The 20,320-nt window shown below is 39.7% G+C and overlaps 1 protein-coding gene across 1 annotated transcript in view; it reads right to left on the reverse strand.

The window, feature by feature from the left end:
- Positions 1-3,046: 3,046 nt before the first annotated feature.
- TNPO3 (transportin 3) overlaps positions 3,047-20,320 on the reverse strand; it is a 118,473-nt gene continuing 101,199 nt past the window's right edge. Inside the window, exons 18-23 of the mRNA XM_027840142.1 lie at positions 19,371-19,465; positions 17,074-17,230; positions 13,695-13,862; positions 11,589-11,701; positions 5,375-5,466; positions 3,047-4,246 (exon numbers count right to left, since the gene is read on the reverse strand). Of these exons, the coding sequence (XP_027695943.1) occupies positions 5,406-5,466; positions 11,589-11,701; positions 13,695-13,862; positions 17,074-17,230; positions 19,371-19,465 (594 nt within the window). The 3' untranslated portion in view covers positions 3,047-4,246; positions 5,375-5,405. The remainder of the gene's footprint in view (positions 4,247-5,374; positions 5,467-11,588; positions 11,702-13,694; positions 13,863-17,073; positions 17,231-19,370; positions 19,466-20,320) is intronic.

Raw genomic sequence — 20,320 nt, forward strand, 5'->3', positions numbered from 1 at the left:
CTTGCAAATCCACTCTTTGGAATCCCTTGTCTCCTTGTTCTTCTGACATTCATCTGTTTCACAGCTATAATCCTATGCCTTTTCTGCTCTTGCTTGAGTGCTACTGAATGCAGCTAGAGGATGAGCTGATCGGGTCTTTGTCTAAAAGTTTCCACGGCTCCCTTATTATCCTTGGGATAAAACATATACTTGTTTGACATTTACATCTTTTTACAACCTGGCTCCAACCTTTCTTTCTAGGCTAGTCTGCACATTAAATTCCAGCCAGGCTAGCCCATTTGCTGTTGTTGCTCATACAAATTCCATCTGGACTCTGCACTCATGCACGGGGTATCCTCCATGCCAGAGATGCTCTCCCTTCTCACTTTTGCACTTGGACGTCCTTTGTAGGCCCAGCTCAAGGGTTGTCTCCCTCAAGAGGCCTCTTCTGATTCCTATCCACCAGGCAAGCACCCTTACTCTGTCTTTCTCTCGTTCGTTGGTGGATTGCTAGATTGAAGGTAATCTGAAGAGAGCACTAATGTGGGGAAAGCAGGGGAGCTCATATTTATTCTATTGTGCCTATTTCATTAGTAAAAGAATCCTCACCACAAATGGTTCTAATATCCTGTCATTCTCATAGATAAGAATGTACAGTTCACCCTATTTTCAGTTCTGTTGTAGCTCGTTTCAGATGTGTCCGACTCTCCCTGACCCCATTTGGGGTTTTCTTGGCAAACATACTAGAATGGTTTGCCATTTCCTTCTCCATCTCATTTTACAGATGAGGAAACTGAGGCAAACAGGGTTAAGTGACTTGCCCAGGGTCACACAGCTATTAAGTGTCTGGAGCCAGATTTGAACTCAGATCCTCTTGATTCCAGGGCTAGTACCCTATCTACTGTGCCACCTAACTACCCATTAATTTCGGTTAGTCTTCTATCTTCTCAGTGTGCACTGCATTGCTGTTGTATTAACAATTACTTTCAAAACTATAAATATTAATGTTCAGAGACATGGAATGATTTGTAGAAGCTCACAGTGCAAATTAAGCAGCTGAGACTTTTTTATACTATGTACTTTCTATATAGACTTCCATGGCTCCTCAATCATTTCCACCTAGTCCTTGCATTGATGTCTGTTATGGGGTTTTGCTTCTTAACATTTATGAGAACAAGTGGTGGGAAGGGCAATGGGGTCCTCTGATTACTAATACGCATTTTTCAAAATGATTTTCCCCTTCAGCCTTTCCTGCCTGTTGTAAATGCCCCATCACCCACACTAGATACACTCTGTATTTATTGACCTGGGAACATGTTGTCTCCCCTTAGTAGAATGCAAACTTCCTAAGAACAGGGTGCATATCAATTTTCTATTTGTATCCCTTGTGCCCAGCACACATAACAAATGCTCGTAGATATATGCCATAGTCGTAAAGATAAAGACTCCTCAGCTTCACTGCAACAGAAAGAGTTGGACTGGTATAGTTCAGCCCCACCTCTCACTGGAAAATTAACCAAACAACCTTTCTTACATTTTAATTGGAACCTATTTTGTCTGGTTTAGTATTTTCCCTTTCTAAAACAAATTTTCCCTTTCTAAAACAAAGGTCATAAAAGCCACTGGTACATCTTAAGTTGGAGATCTTTTTCCCTCTGGGATGCCAAAGCTAGCTTCCACCTGGGCAAGAGGTACTTGCTATTGTCCAAGACTAAAGCACAATTAGGGTGTACTCCCCCAAAATGGGTTAAGACTCTGTCAGAGAACAGAGATGGGTCTATTTTTTAAAGCGATTTCTTTCGAAGAACAAAAAAAGTGAAGAGAACTTTCTCTACAGAAAAGTTCAGCACTTAGCCTCCTGCCTATTAAAGAAAGAAGTGCTGTTCCCATAAATGAAGTCCCTGCTAGTGACACACAATTATCAGCACTGTTGCCTAGTCATATACTTGGGGCACAGTGCAGAACACAGTGGCACGTTAGCTGACCTAGCTGTGACACACTCATCAATTTCTCCCAAAGGGGTCACAATGGCCAGTGTAGACAGACCCACTTCACCAGTTAATTTCCTTCATGTTGCCTGTTAGTATTGAGCTCTTTAGATAGTGTTGTTGCCACTGCAGCTCTGGGAAATTCAGTCAGGATGTCTTTGAATAATTCCAAATACTTATCAGCTGAAACTGGGGAGTCAAGCAGAGATTTTCATCTCACAAGAAATGCCAGACTAGCAAATAGGTTAGGGTAGGGGTGTTTTCCCCATAACCCAGCATCAACAGCAGTGCTCACGGACTTTGAAGGTAGTCACTGACTAGACGTACAGGTCAGATGACAGGTGATAAGAGAAATGCAAAGGGATTACATAAGCCTTTCTCCAAAGACCAACCCTCATCCTTGAAAAATGCCTGGTATACAGTAGGAGCATAATAAATGCTAGCAGACTGAGAGGGGGAAATTAAGAAACTGATTACTAAAAAAGATGAAAAAGCATTTATTAAGTGCTTAGTGTACCAAGCACCGTGCTGAGTGATGGGGATATAAACAGAGGCAAGCAACATCCACGGCTCAGCCATCTCCAAGTTGTGCTGCCTGTGCTCCAGCTTGCACCTCCTTCCAGTGACCCTGGGCTCGGATCAGGGATGCTTTCACCTTATCTTGCCTGACACTACATCACTTTCTTGCCATCTCCAAAATGAAGGTGATCCTAAGAATCACAGGCACTCCTAACTACAGATATGTTGGCCATTACACATTAAACTACTTGTGTTTTATCAGTTGCTGTAGGTACCCCTCCCTCCATAAAGACCTCTAAGAAAATAAGAAATGCAACATAAGGATTTTAGACTTTAAGGAGAAAGTTGAAGGGCATTGGGACCACGTTCTTAAGAAAGATAAGAGAACTATCATAAGTCTGCAGCAACACCCTAGGCACAAGCTTGTCCTCCATCTGTAAAAAGACCAAAGTATTAATCTAGACCTTTTCAAAGCTAATTTGGGGGGGGGGGGTGGCAGAGAGTGAACAAATTAGGGGAAGAAAATGATCAAATAGTAGTAGTAGTTAAGACAGAGAAACGCAAATGAACATTTTTATTTTATTTTTTGTTGTTTTTTTTTCAGTTTATTTTTTGTCATTGTTGGTTTGTTCTCGAGATGGCTACAACACCAGACGGAACAATGCGCTCAAGTCCAACACCTGTGCAGGGCTACACTGCTCTGAAATGTTAAGATCTGCTTTTGGCTCCCCCCCATCAAATAATTTTCAAATCTTTGAATAAAATAGTTATTGGTCAGCCCCGTAAAACACACCTCTTTAAATTTCAACCCCCTTTTCCTCTTTCCCATATCTGGGAAAAAAAAAAGAAAAAAAAATACCTCAAAAAATTTTTTTAAAAAAACACCTAAAAAAGAGAAAATTTCTATACATATATATATAATATATATATATATATGACTCCCCCAGTTTTGGACTCTTTTCCACGAGGCTGACAACGACTGGATGAGCCAGATGCAAATAGACTTAGGGTCTGAATGGGGCCAGAGTTGGGGTGGGCTTGAATTTTGACGCTCCCATGCTCCCCTGACTTACTGGTGAACCACGTGTACAGGTCAGGACTAGCTCTAGCTCTTTTGCTCATTGTTCCTTGTCTAAACATCAAGTTTAAAGGGGGAAGAACTGGAGGGTGGGAGAAATTCTTACTCCACTCGGATCCCTGCCCCCAACAAAATGAAACAAAATACCCCCCCATCCCTCCCCCCCACCAAAACGCCTCCAAGATGTTGGGTTTTTTTTCCCTGCTTCCCTAGTGCAGCAATTTGGTTAATTCATTTCAACCCCCACATTTCCATAAGTAATTCCATTGTGTGGTTTTTGTTTCATTTCACAGAAAGTTTACTACTTTTAGTGTGGTGTTTCTGGGTTTTTTTGTTGCCAGGCAAATGTTTCTCTTCAGGTTTCCATTTAGCTTTTCCTTTTTTTTTTTTTTATTAAATATTTTTTCCCTTTCTAAAAATGAGTCCATCAGGAAACCAGCTTCCCTCCCACCATGCTGGACACGCTGCAGCCATCCTTTAAAAAAAAAATCACTCTGATTTGCCCTCTCACTCATAAACAGGAACTCCCCACAGGACTGCCCTGGGAGGCCAGAAGTCTCTCCCCGTTTGCTGTGACAGCTCTGGTGAAAGGGTGTGAAAGTCCCTCTGCCACAAGGAAGGGTTCTGATTGTGAGACACATTCTTGCTTTCGATTTTCCTGTCTTCTAATAAAAAGACATTCCTGGGAAAAGACAAAGAGGATAGCTGATTAGTAGTGCAGAGCCAACTTTTTAAAGAACTCAGCCACTAGGCAGAGCAGCCCTGAACTTCTCTGTACTAGGCTGTCTGGCTCAGGCTTCCATTCTGAGTTTAATCACTAAATCTGTGTGAAGCAGGAGGGTCTTCATCACTTAAAAACAATAAATGTCCATTCTGTGCTTAACAATGGATGCCACCTGAGGTGCCCAAGCCATTTAAGAACATAAATTGAAAAACAAACAAACCATCCTTATCCATGAGGAATTGCTGAATGTCCCTTTCAGGGGATGGTCACTCCCAGGCCATGGAATCCTGCCTACCCATTCAGAACATCCCCTTAGGAAGACAAGCTATAGCTCTACAAAAGAACTGCAATTTTTTTCTTTTCAGCTAAGAGAACAACATGAAGTTAAATGGTACCACGGACAAAAATTGCCTTGGATGGGGCCTTACCACTGTACTCCTGCACTGCTGAACCTTCTTTGCTTGAAAATTCACCAGTCAAAGAATTCTCTAGCTGAATGGGAGAACCCAGTAGCAGGCAGGCTGCAAAGGGTGTTGCTTTGCAATTGTTATGGTGGAAATTTTGCTAACCGTCAAAACTCAGACTGATAGAGTGAATAGAAATCATTCTTAGGGCAGTACTTCTGCCCAGCCCACCAAAGTTCTTCATGCCCAAAACAGTCATCCACTACATAAGACACATACATGATTAAAAGAGACTTAACTGCTTGTCACCTTTTATACAAAGCTTCCTAAGAATAATTTTGTCTGAATGTGTGTTTAATAAAGGGAATGAGAGAGAAAGAGTTTGCCTGGGAAAGTCCAGGACTCAGTGTTGCCCAAGCTTGGCTCAATTCCCACAAAGAAGGAATGTAATCCAGAATAAGAAAGTGACAAACACTTCCTTCAGTATATGTCAATTAATGCCATATAGTCATAAGAATGCTCTACATGATCACTAAATATATTAAACTCTTCAGACCCTCACTCTCTAGCCCCGAGGGTGGTGGTGGAGGGTGTCTGCCTTTATTGGAATCCAGTTATCACCACTGAGTGGTTACTAACAACCTGATGGTTCCTGCAGAGCTGGGGATAACACTTAACTCACCTGGGAGACAGGCACAGTATAGGAGCTCAAGTTATCGAAACAACCTGGTGAAGTCCCTCAAGGCCCAGCAAACTTGTTTACATTCCTCAGCACTGGAAAGAAAAAAGGCCAGTTCTTTAGGTTTTAGTGGTGACAAGAGAGAAGGAGAATAAAGATGGAAAACAGAGCAGCTAAAATTGTGCAGACTGAGAAGTGTTCCAACTTAGGCAGAGATTCTGCCTCAAGGCTCCCTGATCATATCTCACGTTTATCCTCTAAATGAGAGTTTTATAAGGAATGTGTTTTCCAGAAGGGTTGAGATGAAGGTAAAAAATGTCTTATGGGATGCTCTATTTTGGCTGAAGATCTCAGTACAAAGTAGCAAAAAGCCCCTGTTGAAGCAAAAAGCCAGGATACTCTTTTGAGGTTCTGTCTTGTTTTCTATGCTAAGTTAATGTTACACTAAATTCTCTACTCACAGAAGCATAATTTAGGCTAGAAAAGTTCAGACGGGAAACAAAGTCTACATCAGTCATTGATTTTCTAGTTAAACAGGCCACTCGGGATTTCTCTCTAAGGGAGGAGGAGAGAGGAGTTGGGGCATGTAGAGCAGCAGCAAGAGGAGCAGGAGGAAGTTGGAGATGGTCCTCAAGCAGACATCGGAGCTTCACGGGGGTGGGGGTGGGGGGCGCCCGCATATCAACACTGAGCTGACTGGGAAGGCATTAACTTAATTCTGTCTTTTAATGTTTGCCATAAAATTCTGTCTTTTATGTCTGCCATAAAAAAATATGACTGAGACACCAGATCATGAACCTAGTTCATGAACAAAATGGGTACAATTCTGGGCCCAACCTCAATAATCTGGTGGAATTAACCTAGTACAGGTTAGGGAGAAAAGAAAGTCTTGGAATCTGAATATCCTCATGCTTGGAACTGAGTTCAGGTGGCCAACACCTCCCAGGCATAGGTCTTATGTTCAGAAGTTTTCCTTCTAGCTTGGAGCAAGTACCATCAAGGGGAAAAAGTATAAGGAATGACAGAATAGTATAGAAGAGAGAAAAAAAGTCAATACTTCAGGCATCTACATTCCAATTTTCCCACTCCATGTGAAGCCTTGAATGATAAAGCTCCGATTTGAATAAATAGCAGAATCTTGTAATGACCTCCCACTCCTCCACCCCAGAAATTCAACAAGAAATTCTTTCCTTTCTAGATGTAACAAATTTTAATGAGGATTTATGCAGCAACTAGAGTGAACAAGGCCAGATTCAAACATGCCACCAAGTCAGGTAGGAGGGAGAGCTCAGCAATCCCAGAAGCGGCAATCAGGGTTAGTGACAGAACACAGGACTAGGTCACCCCAGGTTCAAGGCCAGCAATAAACAGTAACTTAGATTTCATAAAAGTCATCAACTGACTCCCTGGAAAATCTCAGAAGAGCTGGGCTTCTTCCTACCCCTGTATTCACACTCTCTGCTTCTGCTTCTCTTTCTCTCTCAGTTCAATTTTAGGATTAGATGAACTCTAGTAAAAACCAAATAAACTATGTTGGTCTTAAAACTTCTGAGCAAGAGACAATCTACCACTTTTAGTAAGGTCTGAAATCTCAACTTTTCTCTCTTTTTTAGAGAGGGGGCGGATCATTGCCTCTCCAGGTTTTTTTATATGTGTAATGCTTTCATCAGATAATTTTTTTTAAGAGAATCAAAATTTTAAAAATAAAAATGAAAAAATTGAAATCAAAATGCTAGTAAAGGAAAACTGCTGAGAAACTGTGTAGAATAACAGATAGACATAGAGAATAAGCCCCAGAGTCCTAGCTCTTTGCTTCTACTCTCAATTCTGCCACCAATCTTCTTTGCTGGGAGCTAACTTTTCTATAAAGTCTGTGACCATTTCAAAACCATCAAACCCCAATACCTGCCATGATTGTTGTCAGAAGTTAGTGAGATAGCAGAAACTAGAGGTATCTCAGCTGTTTTTCTATCTGGCACCTCTTCTGGCAACTTGATACTAAAGATTTTTTCATAAAACCTAGAAAGACTTATATGAACTGATGCTGAGTGAAATGAGCAGAACCAGGAGAACATTGTGCACAATAACAGCAACACTGTGCGATGACTGACTTTGATAGACTTAGCTCTTCTCAGCAATGCAAAGATCTAAGACAACTCCAAAAGACTCATGATGAAAAATGCTATCCACATCCAGAAAAAAAACCATGGAGCCTGAATGCAGATGGAAGCATACTATATGCTCTCCTTTTCTTTTGTTGTTTTATTTCTTCTTTCTTGTGGTTCCTCCCGTTAGTTCTAATTCTTCTACATATCATGACTAATGTGAAAATATGCTTAATATGAATGTATAAGTAAAGCCTATCAGATTGCATGCCATCTTGGGGAGGGGAGAAAATTTAAAAACTCAAAATCTTATGGAACTGAATATTGAAAACTAAAAATAAATAAATAATTTGAATTAACAAAATTTTTTCATACTGTTTCCTCTTTCTGACATTCTAAAACTTAGATCCCATTCTATTCTCTTATCTTACTATCCAAATATCTTTATTAGTCTCCATTCCACAACTTCCAGGTCAACAACCTTTTAATTCTTTTATTCATTTAACTTTCTTTCAATTAACAAGTATTTATTTTCTGTCCCTCCTACTCCTCCCAATTCAAAAGAAAATTTTTTTAAAAAGCACCCCCTTGTAACAATTACGCATGAGCAAGCAAAAAAAAAAAAACCCCACATTGTCTAAGTTACAAATGTATGCCACATTCTGCATCTTGAATACACCCCCATTCCATCAGGAAGTACTGACTATCAAAAGTCCCCTGGTGGATCATGGTGGATCACTGTGCTGATGAGATTTTTTAAGTCTTCTAAATCTGTTTGTCTTTACGGTGTTTCAATAACCTCCTAAAAAAGGGGGTGTCAGAGTACTGTCTTCCACTTGGCATGCTGGGAGAAGATTTACTGAATGGCATTCTATGTCTTAGCTCTTGTGAGCAAGCAGGTGGTGACCAACTTAAGCAAGGAAAGGATCCAATACTGATTGACCTATAATGATATTTGTGGACAGGAAGCAGATGCAGCATTGGCAACAGGGACATATGCCCCATTACAAACTGGGTCAGAACCTGTAGACGTATGCCCTAGTCAGCAGTACCTATATTCAACAGCATCTCTTTGCCCTGAGTATCCTTGTGCAATTTGCCAGAGGGCCCACAGAATAAAGCAGAGAACAGAGAAATGTGAAATGGCACTGAAAAGCATTCTAGTTATTAGCAGTCAATGTCAACCGAGAGAGATTATTTAGGGGCTTTGGAAAGAAGAACTGATCTTTTAGATGAGAGTTCACTGCAGGCTCTGACTGACTCTGAAAGCCAGGATCTGCCAGTGCTCTTGCAGAAGCATGCTGGGGCTTGCTGAAATGAAACTGAACCGGTTCACCCTCTCTCTGGTAGGATGGCAAATCTATAACGTGTTGGTGCTGGTTCTACAGCCAGGAGGCAAACTGAGTCATGAAGCCAGCAGCTGAAAGGCAGCAGGCAATCTAAAGAAGCCAATTAACTGTGAAAGGTGAGGAATAATCCCAGGTCCCCTTTCGGAACTCCACCAGCACTGTCTTTTTCTGCAGTCTGCTCACTCTTTACCATCATGTCACAGGCTGTTCTAGGAGGAGCTGCCAAACTCGTTTAGCAATGAAACATCCAGGGAAGTCCAAGCTGCAACCTGGCACAGCTTGCTTTTTGATCTCATAAGTGAAATCAAGTCAACAAGCACTTTTTAGACACCTACTGTGTACCCACACTGGGCTAAGTGCTGGGGAAATAAAGAGAAGCCAACATCCTGCCACTCAACACCACCACTAAATAAACAGTCAGTCCCTGTTCTCCAGGAGCTCCCAGTCTAACGGGGGAGTTAACATTCAACAACTACATCCAAACAAGATACAGATGGGATAAATTCAAGAAAATCAACAGAGAGAAGGCATTGATTTTATAAGGACTTGGGAAAGGCTTCTTGTAGAAGGTGAGTCGTTAGCTGGGACTTGAAGCAAGCCAGAAAAGCTGGGAGATGGAGATGAGGAAGGAAGGAATTCCAGGTATAAGGGACAGCCAGATAAAATATACTGAGTTGGGAGATAAGGGTCTTGTGTGAGTAAAGGCAAAGAGGCCAGTGTAACTGTGAATGCAGTGAGGCTAAGCATCTCTGCTTTTAACTAAGAAAAGAATTTTATTAACTGGGGGTTTTTGCAAGTTTTAAATTAACTTTTCAAGCATGGAGGTAAAAACCAGGGGCCCTGTGTTGACCCAATGAGAGAATATTTTCAGAGATACCCTGCTATCTCATCAACATACACAAGCACTAACAAGGAAGACAACTTATTTGTCCTGTGGGGGGTGGTTTTCCGGAGTTGGCAGGGGATGAGCACACCACAAGATGCACTGGACATCTTCGATGAGGCTTTCTTTTAGACTGAAATCTTCAAACACTACTACTTTGAAAGGGTTTTCATCTAAACAAATAAGACTCCCATCACTATTTCCATCTCTTTTACCACCATGATTTATTTAGTTTGCTACATTTTTAAAATCAATTTATTCTTGGACTTCCATACTGTCATTGTTCATACCCTGTCTCTATGGCTGGAAAGACATTGGAAACCTGAAACGTTCCCTGGTGAGCAATTTTGTCATTCTTGCATATGAAAGAAAGCACTGAGTGTAATTCAATAAAACACAGACAACTTATTATTTTCTATTCTTGACATCTCCTAAATCTAGGTTCTTTTGCCTGATATTACTGTACAGGCAATAAGGAGAGAAAAGGTCCTTCACTATATGAAAAAAGTATGGAGGTCAAAATAATTCTTTCTACTACACTAGTTCACATTTTCCCTAAAGTTTTACTTTGATGAGAAAAGAGGAAACTCATCAATAAACTAACACGACTCTGCCTTCTACTTGACCAAATCCAAAAGAGAACCAGGCGCCAAAGTACCAGCTACTACTCCCTCCCTCCCTTGTTGTCTCTAGGCACAAACATTATGGGTGTAATAGTTCTACTGGACAAATTCATAGTTAAAAGGAAATTAAAGTCATTTTGTAAGACCACTTCAAGAACTATACAAAAATACCTCATGAAAGGGAAATCCCCATTTCCAGAAAAATGTGACACAAGGCTGTCACATGTTATTACTCAGCCATGCATACATGAATCATTTTGCCTAGAACTGAAACAACACCTATTTCTAGAGCAGTGAGATTTAATGACTATGGAGCAATCCTCCTCAACAATACTGAGAAATTATGTAAACAAACTGTTGGGGCACTTGGGGAGATACTAAGGTTGAGTTATTTTGAAAAGTGATATAAAATAAACCAAATCTCCAGAGGGTATTTAACTTTTATTCTATCATCTGTCCAGGAAGGTAATAATAACAAATATTAACAGCTTATGCTTTTATCACACTTCACACTTACAAACTGCTTTACATAGATCACTATCTTACACTAGCCCTGAAAGGTAGATAGTAAAAAAAAAAAAACCATATATATATATATATATAAATAAAATATTCTTTTTCACGTATACAGACTAAGGCTCAGAAAATACCTTGGGTGATATAACATGACTGTTCAATGATACAGCCAGGACATGAATATAGGGTTTTAAGTGCTACATCCTAAAGGGTGCCAATTCAATACCAAATCCCATTTTCAAAGCTCTGCTGCTTAGCTTTAACATATTACATAGAACGAGGCAGACACAAGGAAAATCTATTATAAATGAACCTAGAATTCCTGATTTATGTGTGTCACCTATGGGAGAAAGCTCACTTGTTGAACTCTGCTACTGGTGTGTTAGTACCATACATGCATGTAAAGAAAAGCATTCATACATGGCTCACTTCACCTACCTCACCCATGCCACTATTTAATATAGAAGAACATATAATAAAGTGTTATTGATGCTTATTAGATCTAGCTTTAAAAGGGAACTTCCAGGTCAAGCATTACACTATGTAATCCTTTTCTATTCTATGCATACGAAATGTAGCAGATAAAAGTCAATCCAGAATAGATACAATGGTATGAATTCACAAGGACAGAGAGCACACCCACTAGCTCCTAGGGATGAAACAAGGGTCAGAGATATTTGTTCTGTGCTGCCCATACCCCCCCTCCCACATTCCTTAGAACCTCCCCAATACTCTACTCACCTAGTAACCTGCTTATGGAAGTCTGTAAGTTGTTTATGCGTCACTGTGACAGCTCCAACAGTTGTTTCCTTTGGTAAACCCTTCAGAGAATTCTCTAGCCAACGACAAAAAGTCTGTATTGAGAAAAGAGGTAAGAAAATAAGGTGACTGAAGAGTGGTTGGTTGCCAAAGCAACTGGATTCCTTCAGCAGGATTTATTAACCTAGACCTGGAGCCAAAGAAAGGAAACCTAAGCTATCCCTTAAGTCCACAAATCCTGATGTTAACCCTTCACAGGTAACTGAAGCAATCTAAAAGGAGCATGCTAGAGACTTCCCATCATAGCAGTAGCAGATAACACTTACAACAGAGTTCTTTCAAATTATAAACCAGTCTTCATTGCTGGGTTTGTTCTGTTTCTGCTGGCGGCTGCCAACTCGTATTTTCAAAAACTAGATGAACCTTTTCATCAGTAGCAAACTACCTCTCAAGATTAAGAATCCAAAGTAATTCAGAGAGACGGAGAAACAAAAAGCCCAAACCAGATGGGCCTGCCAGAAATTAAACTTCTGACAGCCTACTAATGGCTGAAACCCAAAAACTTCAGGGGATATCCCTCACAGTAGAATTAGAACAACTCAGTGGTCCTTAATAATATTACAGGATCTGCCTACTCTTTGGGATTGAAAATTCTGCTTTATTTGACCTAAATTTCACTTTTGCTGCTATTTATGCTTATGTCCTTCTGTACTATCCTCAGTGGAAAAGAGGAACACTCACCTGGTTGTCACCTTTCACATGCTCAAAATTGTTCAAATTACCCTCACCCTTTGCTATCCTTATCATTCTTTTTTTTTTTTTTCTGGTAAGGCAATCGGGGTTAAGTGACTTGCCCAGGGTCACACAGCTAGTAAGTATCAAGTGTTCTGAGGCCATATTTGAACTCAGATTCTCCTGACTCTAAGGCCAGCTAGCTGCCCCCTGAGATTATCATTCTTAAGATTTTTTTCTGAGTTCTCATTCTTCACCTGTTTCCTTGTTTTCATTATTTTTCTCTGGATTGGCTTTACCATCCTAAAGAAAATATTCTAGCCAGGGCTCCACATCAGTATTCCGGCTGGAAGACTATTTTTCTGTTCTTAAATGTTTTCTCCTACTAACATATTCTTTCATCTGGCTTAAATTCTTACTAAACTTGAATAAAACTAAGTGTTTATTCCTCCAAATGCTGCCACCTAGGAAAGACAGAGAGCACTGCATACATTCAGGAGAAAGAACTGGGGCACAATTAGAGAAATCTACCATTTGGCAAAAGACTACCACTTTTCAAGGACTGAACTAAGGTATCAATCAACACATATTAAGTACCTACTATGTGCCAGGCACTGTGCTAAGGTACAATCAGCCACAGAGAAAATTAAAACAAACAAGTTATATTGCAGTCCAATTTTTTTATTCAATAAAATGTAGGGTCCCTTGACTGAAGCCAACCTCAAGATATGTTAATAGTTCCGCCATACTCTATTTCAGCAAGCTCATTACTACAAAATTAATCTGAGACTATATAGATCGACCATAACTTATAACTCAAGTAATCTTATTCCTATTCTTGAAGCTAATTTTAAAAGGTTGGAAATCACACTAAATCACACACTAAAAATTTTAATGGAGTATAAGACCTTGCTGTCTTTTTGAAGACATATGCACACATGTTCCTTGGGTGGGTCTGTATTAGTAATATTACCTGTGTTAATTTAAGTAGTTAGCATTTCTTCAGTAACTAGTAACCATTTATTAATGGTATTAAACAGGCATTTTCAACCAATAAATGAACTCATTTTAGCAGCAGAACTAAATACAACGTTTGGAAGAACCTCTTATTTGTTAACAGCATATTAACATAAAGTATATAGCATCATTTGGCTGTACCATACGCACAGTCAGAATTATTTAAATGATTTAAAGAGCCCAGAATTTTAACAACATTAAACCCAGCAACATCCTTACAAATCCTATCAAACAGGGTTGATTTTCAAGCTAAAATGGTCTCTAGGAGTCAAAAAGTACTAGGAATTTTTGACTCCTGAAAACAAGTTATAAAATTTAACCCTTGCAGAATTTCCTTACCGGTCTGTCGACTTGCATGATCTCCCAGAGTACTTCAGCTACATCTGGAAGGGTATACGGGGGAAGGCAGAAACAACACGTATGTAGTAATTGGCTCACAAGTTGCTGTCCCAGCTGGTTCATCACCTGTCCAATCAACTCTTTCCGAACTTCATAGTCTTCTTCATGCTGGAGGAAAACAAGTGAGCCAGTAAACCAGTCTCTCCAAAGACTAAACACTCATTCCACGCTTCCCTCAAAAAATCTTTACTGATCCTTTCTTCCCTTCACTGTTTTCTCCAAAGAATAGGCACGTTCTTTCTGGCCAACGCTAGGCATACATTTGGTTCTATCTCCTCCTATCTCTATTAGGAGCTTGCTCCACAGGATTTAGGATGATAGATTAAAAGCTGGAAGGGAATACAGTACAAACCCCTCACTTCACAGAAAAGGGAAAGAAAATCAAGGTTATGCGATTCTAATTCCAGTACTCTAGTTTTGTAAAATCTTTTTTGGTACCCTTTGTTTTTATGTCACTTTCGTTTCCAAATACATTCCTCCCTACTTGGTTGATTTTGTTACAAATCATACCTTGAAAGAGTGTGAGTGTGTGTGTCTGTGTGTGTGTGTTGGGGGGGTGTGCAAGAGGAAGAGAGAGAAGAAATTCCACACATCCACTATACTTGACCATATATGCAATATTCCACACCCACACACAGTCCATCACACTCCTTCCCCGCTGCAATGAAGGGAAGGAAATACATATTCTCAACTTTTCTCTGAGGCCATGCCTGACCATTACAATTACACAGGATCCTGTGCCATTTTTCGTTCTCTCCATTTAAGTTGTTTGTGGTCACTGTGTACACTGTTTTCATGGTTCTGTTAACTTCACTTTTCACCAGTTCATATAAACCTTCCCATGTGTCTTTGAATTATTCATATTCTGTTTTTTGTTAATGGCACAGTAATATTCCATTATATTCATGTATCACCATTTTATCTCTAGCCCCTTTCCAAATTTACAGGTACCTACTTTGTTTCCAGTTCTTTGCTACCACATAAAGCGCTCCTATGAATATTCTGGCATAGAGGTAGATAGATAGAAACAGACAGACAGACTGACCTTTGTTCCTGTCTCTGATATTCTTGGGTTCTATGCCTACCAGTGAATCAAAGGGTATGGACATTTTTCTCATAATTTCAAATTGCTTTCCAGACGGGATGGACCAATACACAGCTCCATCTATCAGCATGCCTATCATTCTGAAGAGCCTCTAACATTGACGATTTCCATCTTTTGTCACCTTTGCCAGTTTGCTGAGTGTGTGAAACCTCAGAGTTGTTTTGATTTGTACTTCTAATTATTAATAATTTTTGCAATCGATCATATGGTTGTTAAGAATTTGCAGTCATTCTAAAGATTATTGATTCATATCCTTTGACACTTCATGTTTGTGATTCTTTGCCTCTGGTCTTTTACATTTCTGATAATTCCTTATATATCTTGGATATCAGAGATACGTGATGCCCTAGTGCTCTTTCCACGATGCACCAACTGCTGTCTTTCATGCCTTTTCTTACCTGCATTCTCAAGAGTTCTAAGTGACTCTTCACCAATAAATCCAAAGTCCTTTACTCAACCCTCATTTTCCTTTCCCTTTCTCCAACATGTAATACCAATGACCACTCTCCTTAATACTTTAGGTATGGTGGAAAAAATGCTAAACTAGGTATCAGACCTGGATTGCTTAGATTCAAATAACATGCCTGATACTTATTAAAGGTGTGATCATGGACAAGTCACCTATGCTCTCTGCCAAGTTGGAATAACAATGCTTATAGTACCTACTTCACAGCTATTGGCTTTTTTCCCTCTAGCTACAAATCCCATGGATCTGCCCTCTCTTTAACTGGGAAAAGCCACTTCAGTTCCTCCAGCTCTTACTTCTACTTCTCTTCTCCCTTTCAAACTTCTTGAAGAAGTAGTCTACTCTCACTGCCCCTAATTCACTTTCCATTTCTAAATCACTTGCAACCTGGTTTCTGTCCCCACCACTCCACTGAAATTCCTCTCACAAAAAATAAAAGTCACTAAACACCTCTTATTCATCAAATCCTAAGGGAGCTATTCAGCCTTTTTTTCCTTTAGCCTCTCTGTAGCATTTGACACTACCCTTTTCCTCTCTGAAATTATCTCTGCCCTCGGCAATATTGCCATATACTATACCAGTAATCCTCTCAAACTACTGCTCCTCTGTCTCCTTTTCTTCCTCCCAATTCCTGACTGTGTGAATTATCCAAAGTTCAGCCTGATGTCCTTTTTCCTCTCTAGATTGTTCAGAGAGCTCATTCATTTTCAATTTTATCCATCATCACTATGAAAATAACTTCCAAATTTAAGTCATTAGCCTTACCTTTTCACGCAGGTGCCAATGGTACATCTCCAACTACTGACCAGATATTTCCTTTCAATTATTACACCCTCCTTATAGACTTAGGAGTGACCAAGAGCAATGTGGCAGAATGGGAAGGTAATAGGATTTGTACTACGAGGGAGCATATTACCTAAACCTATTGCCCTCAGTTTCCTTGTCTGTACATAAGAGGTGTACCATAATCTTACCTTTTTAGCTCTATATCTTATCTCTCTATCCTACCTATATCGTATATACCTCATTTATCTTCAGTCTTTTTCTGTCTACTACTTGCTTTCCTACTGCCTACTAACATGTCCATATCTTCCCCACCCTCAGAAAACCCTCCAGTGTCTACTATTCTCCTATATGATCTTTCTACTCTAGTCAAATTGGCCTACTTCATTTTTTTTCCCCTTCCTCCTTTTCTTCCCCTTATTTTGTGAATAAGAACCTTTGTTCACCCTCTTTTCCTAACTAGAGTGTCTTTCCCCTCTCTTCTCTACCCTTCCATATGGTACCCATTATTTATAGCACAGATGAATCTATCTATCTATACCTTATCTCCAGGAAGCCATTCCCAACTCAAGTATTTTCTCCTTCTTATTCAAATGAAGCTCTTATTGGGTACACAACTCATTTGTTATATAGAACATATTATATATTGATATTTAACATGCCATGTAATTATAAGGATCCTTCTCTATATTCATTCCATTCAGCTAGACTGCAAACTACTTGAAGGCAGGAAGCATCTTATATTTCTTGAAATATGACAGTGCCTAACATAGCACCTTGCTAAAAACTGATCCTTGATAAATTACTTGGTGATTAATTTAATATTATATCTACCATTCCAGATTAACTGAGTGCAATGGTGCTCCAAGGGCAAAGAATCAGGCAAGAGACTGTGGCACTCCTGCAAGCAGCTTAAAAAGGGGGCTGACAAGCCCTGCAAAGACGACCACACTTCTGGTACTCACATCATTGGCTACCCCTGTGTGGATGAGGTCTCGTAGGAACTTCATGACACTGCAGTTGGCATCCCGGTGGTCAAGGGTGGTTGAGGCAATGGCCCACTGTAAGATAGGAATAACCACTTGGCTCCTCAACAAGGTGACAGGACTACGTTGGATAAACCTATGGATGGAAAGAAAAGTGAGATGCAGAACAAAAATTCTATATACAGAACGAATTCATACTTCAGACTGTTGCCAACTCTAATGAAAAAGCATAGACTTATCACAGAATTAGGTGATACAGTGGGCCTAGAGTCAGGAAGACCTGAGTTCAAATCCTGCCCCAGACACTTACTAGTATTCCAGCTTGCTGACATTTTTGGGATCCTGATTCTTTCATTCAACAAGCTAGCTATCCCTTTGAGTTTTGTGTCACCTGTAAATTTGATGCACACAATACTAATATATAGTTGGTGGAATAGGCGAACCATGACAAGAAAAATCATTAAATTGTTCAAACGGTTTGACCTAGGCAGCTAGTGGTGTAAGTTACCACAGGAGTCAGGAAGACATGAGTTCAAATCTGGCCTCAGACACTTCCTAGCTGTGTGACCCTGGGCAAAATAATTTACCCTCTATTTGCCTCAGTTTCCTCAACTGGAAAATTGGAATAATAAAAGCACCTAACCCAGAGGGTTGTCATGAGGATCAAATGAGGTATCTGTAAAGCACTTTGCACAGTGCCCGGCACATAGAAGGTGCTATATAAATGCTTGTTCTCTTCCCTTCTCCTAGTTAATATCAATTAATCAACAAGTGTGTCATGCACTGTGCTAGGCAATAAGGATACAAACATAAATAATGAGATAATCTGAACTTATAAAGTGCTTACATTCTAATGGAGAAGAGAATTCATCTCTAAGTTTCTATAGAACAAATATTAATAAATTCAGAGAAGCTAAATTCAAGATGGTTTGAGAGGAGGGAAAAGATAAAGAGGTAAAGACGTATAGGGAACAGCCCAGTGCAATGGCATACCATTAGCAAGGAACAGGAAGAAGGCTAATTTGTCTGCATTGCCGAATGTGGGAACAGGGAGGAGGATATACAACAAGACCAGAAAGATAGGATGGGGCCAGGTGAAGAGCTGTAAAAGGTAAATAGCCGTTTATATTTTATCCTAGAGGTAACAGGGAGACAATGGAGTTTAATGAGTTGGAAAGTGACACAATCAGATTTACACTTAAGAAAAATCACTTCAACAGCACTGTGGAGGGAAAGACCTGAGGACAATTAGAGAAGAACAATTAGAAAGCCATAGCAATAACCAAGATGGGAGATGATGAGGTGGCAGCTGTGTGAGTAGAGAGGAGGAGACAGTTGTAAGATATTGTGGGTGTAAGATTTGGCAACTGAATGGATATGTGGGGTGAGGAATGAGGAGGAAAGGATAATGCTCATATTATAAGCCTGGGAGACTAAAGAAAAGGGATGCCTTTTAATAGAAATATTAATTTATTAATTCTACTTTAATGTTAATTAAATAATAGAAATAGCAAAGTTTGGAAGAGGGATAGGTTTTGAAGGAATGCTTTGGACATGTTGAGTCTGAGATGCCCCGGGACATCCAAGTTTGAAATGTCCAACAGGCAACTGGTAATCTAAAAGATAAATGTTTTTTAATGAAGATACTAAGATTAAATCCCATGATTATAAATTTAATATTCCATATTCCTCACCCAGTTGTATACATTTTTAGAGTAAAGTTCATGTCCTGAGTTTTAACCTCTATTTTTAAACCAAAATTGATTTTGGATGATGAGAAGAAAATCTCAAAAGACCAATTACTCCTGATTCTTTTGCCTTAATACTATTACAAAATTCTTTCCTACAAGGCTACTGCAGCCTACAACACAAAGTCAATCTCCAATTAAGGTGATATTGCTCAATAAACAAAAGCAGAAAAGCTTAAGTAAAATCAGTCAGAAAAGACTTTAAAAGACAATCTCTTCCAGTTTAAAATCAAAATCTTAGAAAGCCCAGAACACCCATATGATAAATCCCACAGATTGCCTGGATAAACAGTATTCTAATAACCTGTTTTGAGAAAACAGAAAGGTAAAATGTTCAATATTCAATCTCAGTGTAAATTACGGCTGAAGAAAGCAATCTCATATAATTTTCTCCTACCTATCCTAATGGCTGTTGTTCTTGCAAAATTCCAAACGCCAAGTAAAAAGGGTAAGGAAATGAGCTGAATAACAAAACCACACAATGGCTAATGCATAGCAACAAGAGAAACATTTTTTTGTCAGAGTTACCTGGTAGCTAGTCTGAACAGATCATCCACAGTGTCAGGGTGATTCTGAAGGCCATTTTGCTGTTCTAGGAGCTGGAAAGTAGGGACGCATAGTGCCTAAAGAGAAAGGTAGATCCTTTTAGCAGTGGCTATCTGTAAATAAGCAGCATGAAGTAATGGTTAGAATGAGAGTCTCAGAGTTGAAAAGACAAGGGTACAAATCCGACTCTTTAGTACATACTGTCTTGTGTGATCCTGGTCAAGGATCCTAGGAAATTCTCTAAGACTAAAAGTTTTACAATAATTGTTGATGTGCATTGGAAGCAGGAGCTTCATGACAAGGAGTTCCCTTACACCAATGAAACTACAGGTCTAAGCCACAACCTACACCTTTCCCGCATACCAAAGAAAAAAACAACTATAAATAAAGGTCAATTCATTAACAAGCATTTATTAAGTGCCCACTTTGTGACAGGCACTGTGTTAGAGGCTGAGGATACAAAGACAAAAATGAAACAGACCATGCCCTCAAGGAGCTTACAATCTGGGAAAGAGGGGGAGAAGAGGAGATATACGGGGCACCTAGGTGGCACAGTGGATAGAGCACCGGCCCTGAAGTTGGGAGGACCTGAGTTCAAATCCAGCCTCAGACACATAACACACACTAGCTGTGTGACTCTGGGAAAGTCACTTAACCCCAACTGCCTCACCAAAAAAAAAAAAAAAAGGAGATATACAACATGTACACAGATAAGTAAATACAAAATATATACAAAATAAAAACAAGTTAACTTTTGCGGAAGCACTAGCAGCTCAGATCAGGACCACAGGAGATGGCATTGCAGATAATTTTTTAAAGTAACTAAGGATTCTAGGAAAAAGAAAGGAGGACAGGGAATGCTCTAAGCATGGAGGAAGTACCAAGTAAATCAGTTTGGCAGGAACAGTGTGTGATGGGGTCCAGAACATGCA

The sequence above is a fragment of the Vombatus ursinus genome, unplaced genomic scaffold (genome assembly GCF_900497805.2).
Source record: "Vombatus ursinus unplaced genomic scaffold, bare-nosed wombat genome assembly UNPS02014839.1, whole genome shotgun sequence".
Classification (NCBI taxonomy): domain Eukaryota; kingdom Metazoa; phylum Chordata; class Mammalia; order Diprotodontia; family Vombatidae; genus Vombatus; species Vombatus ursinus.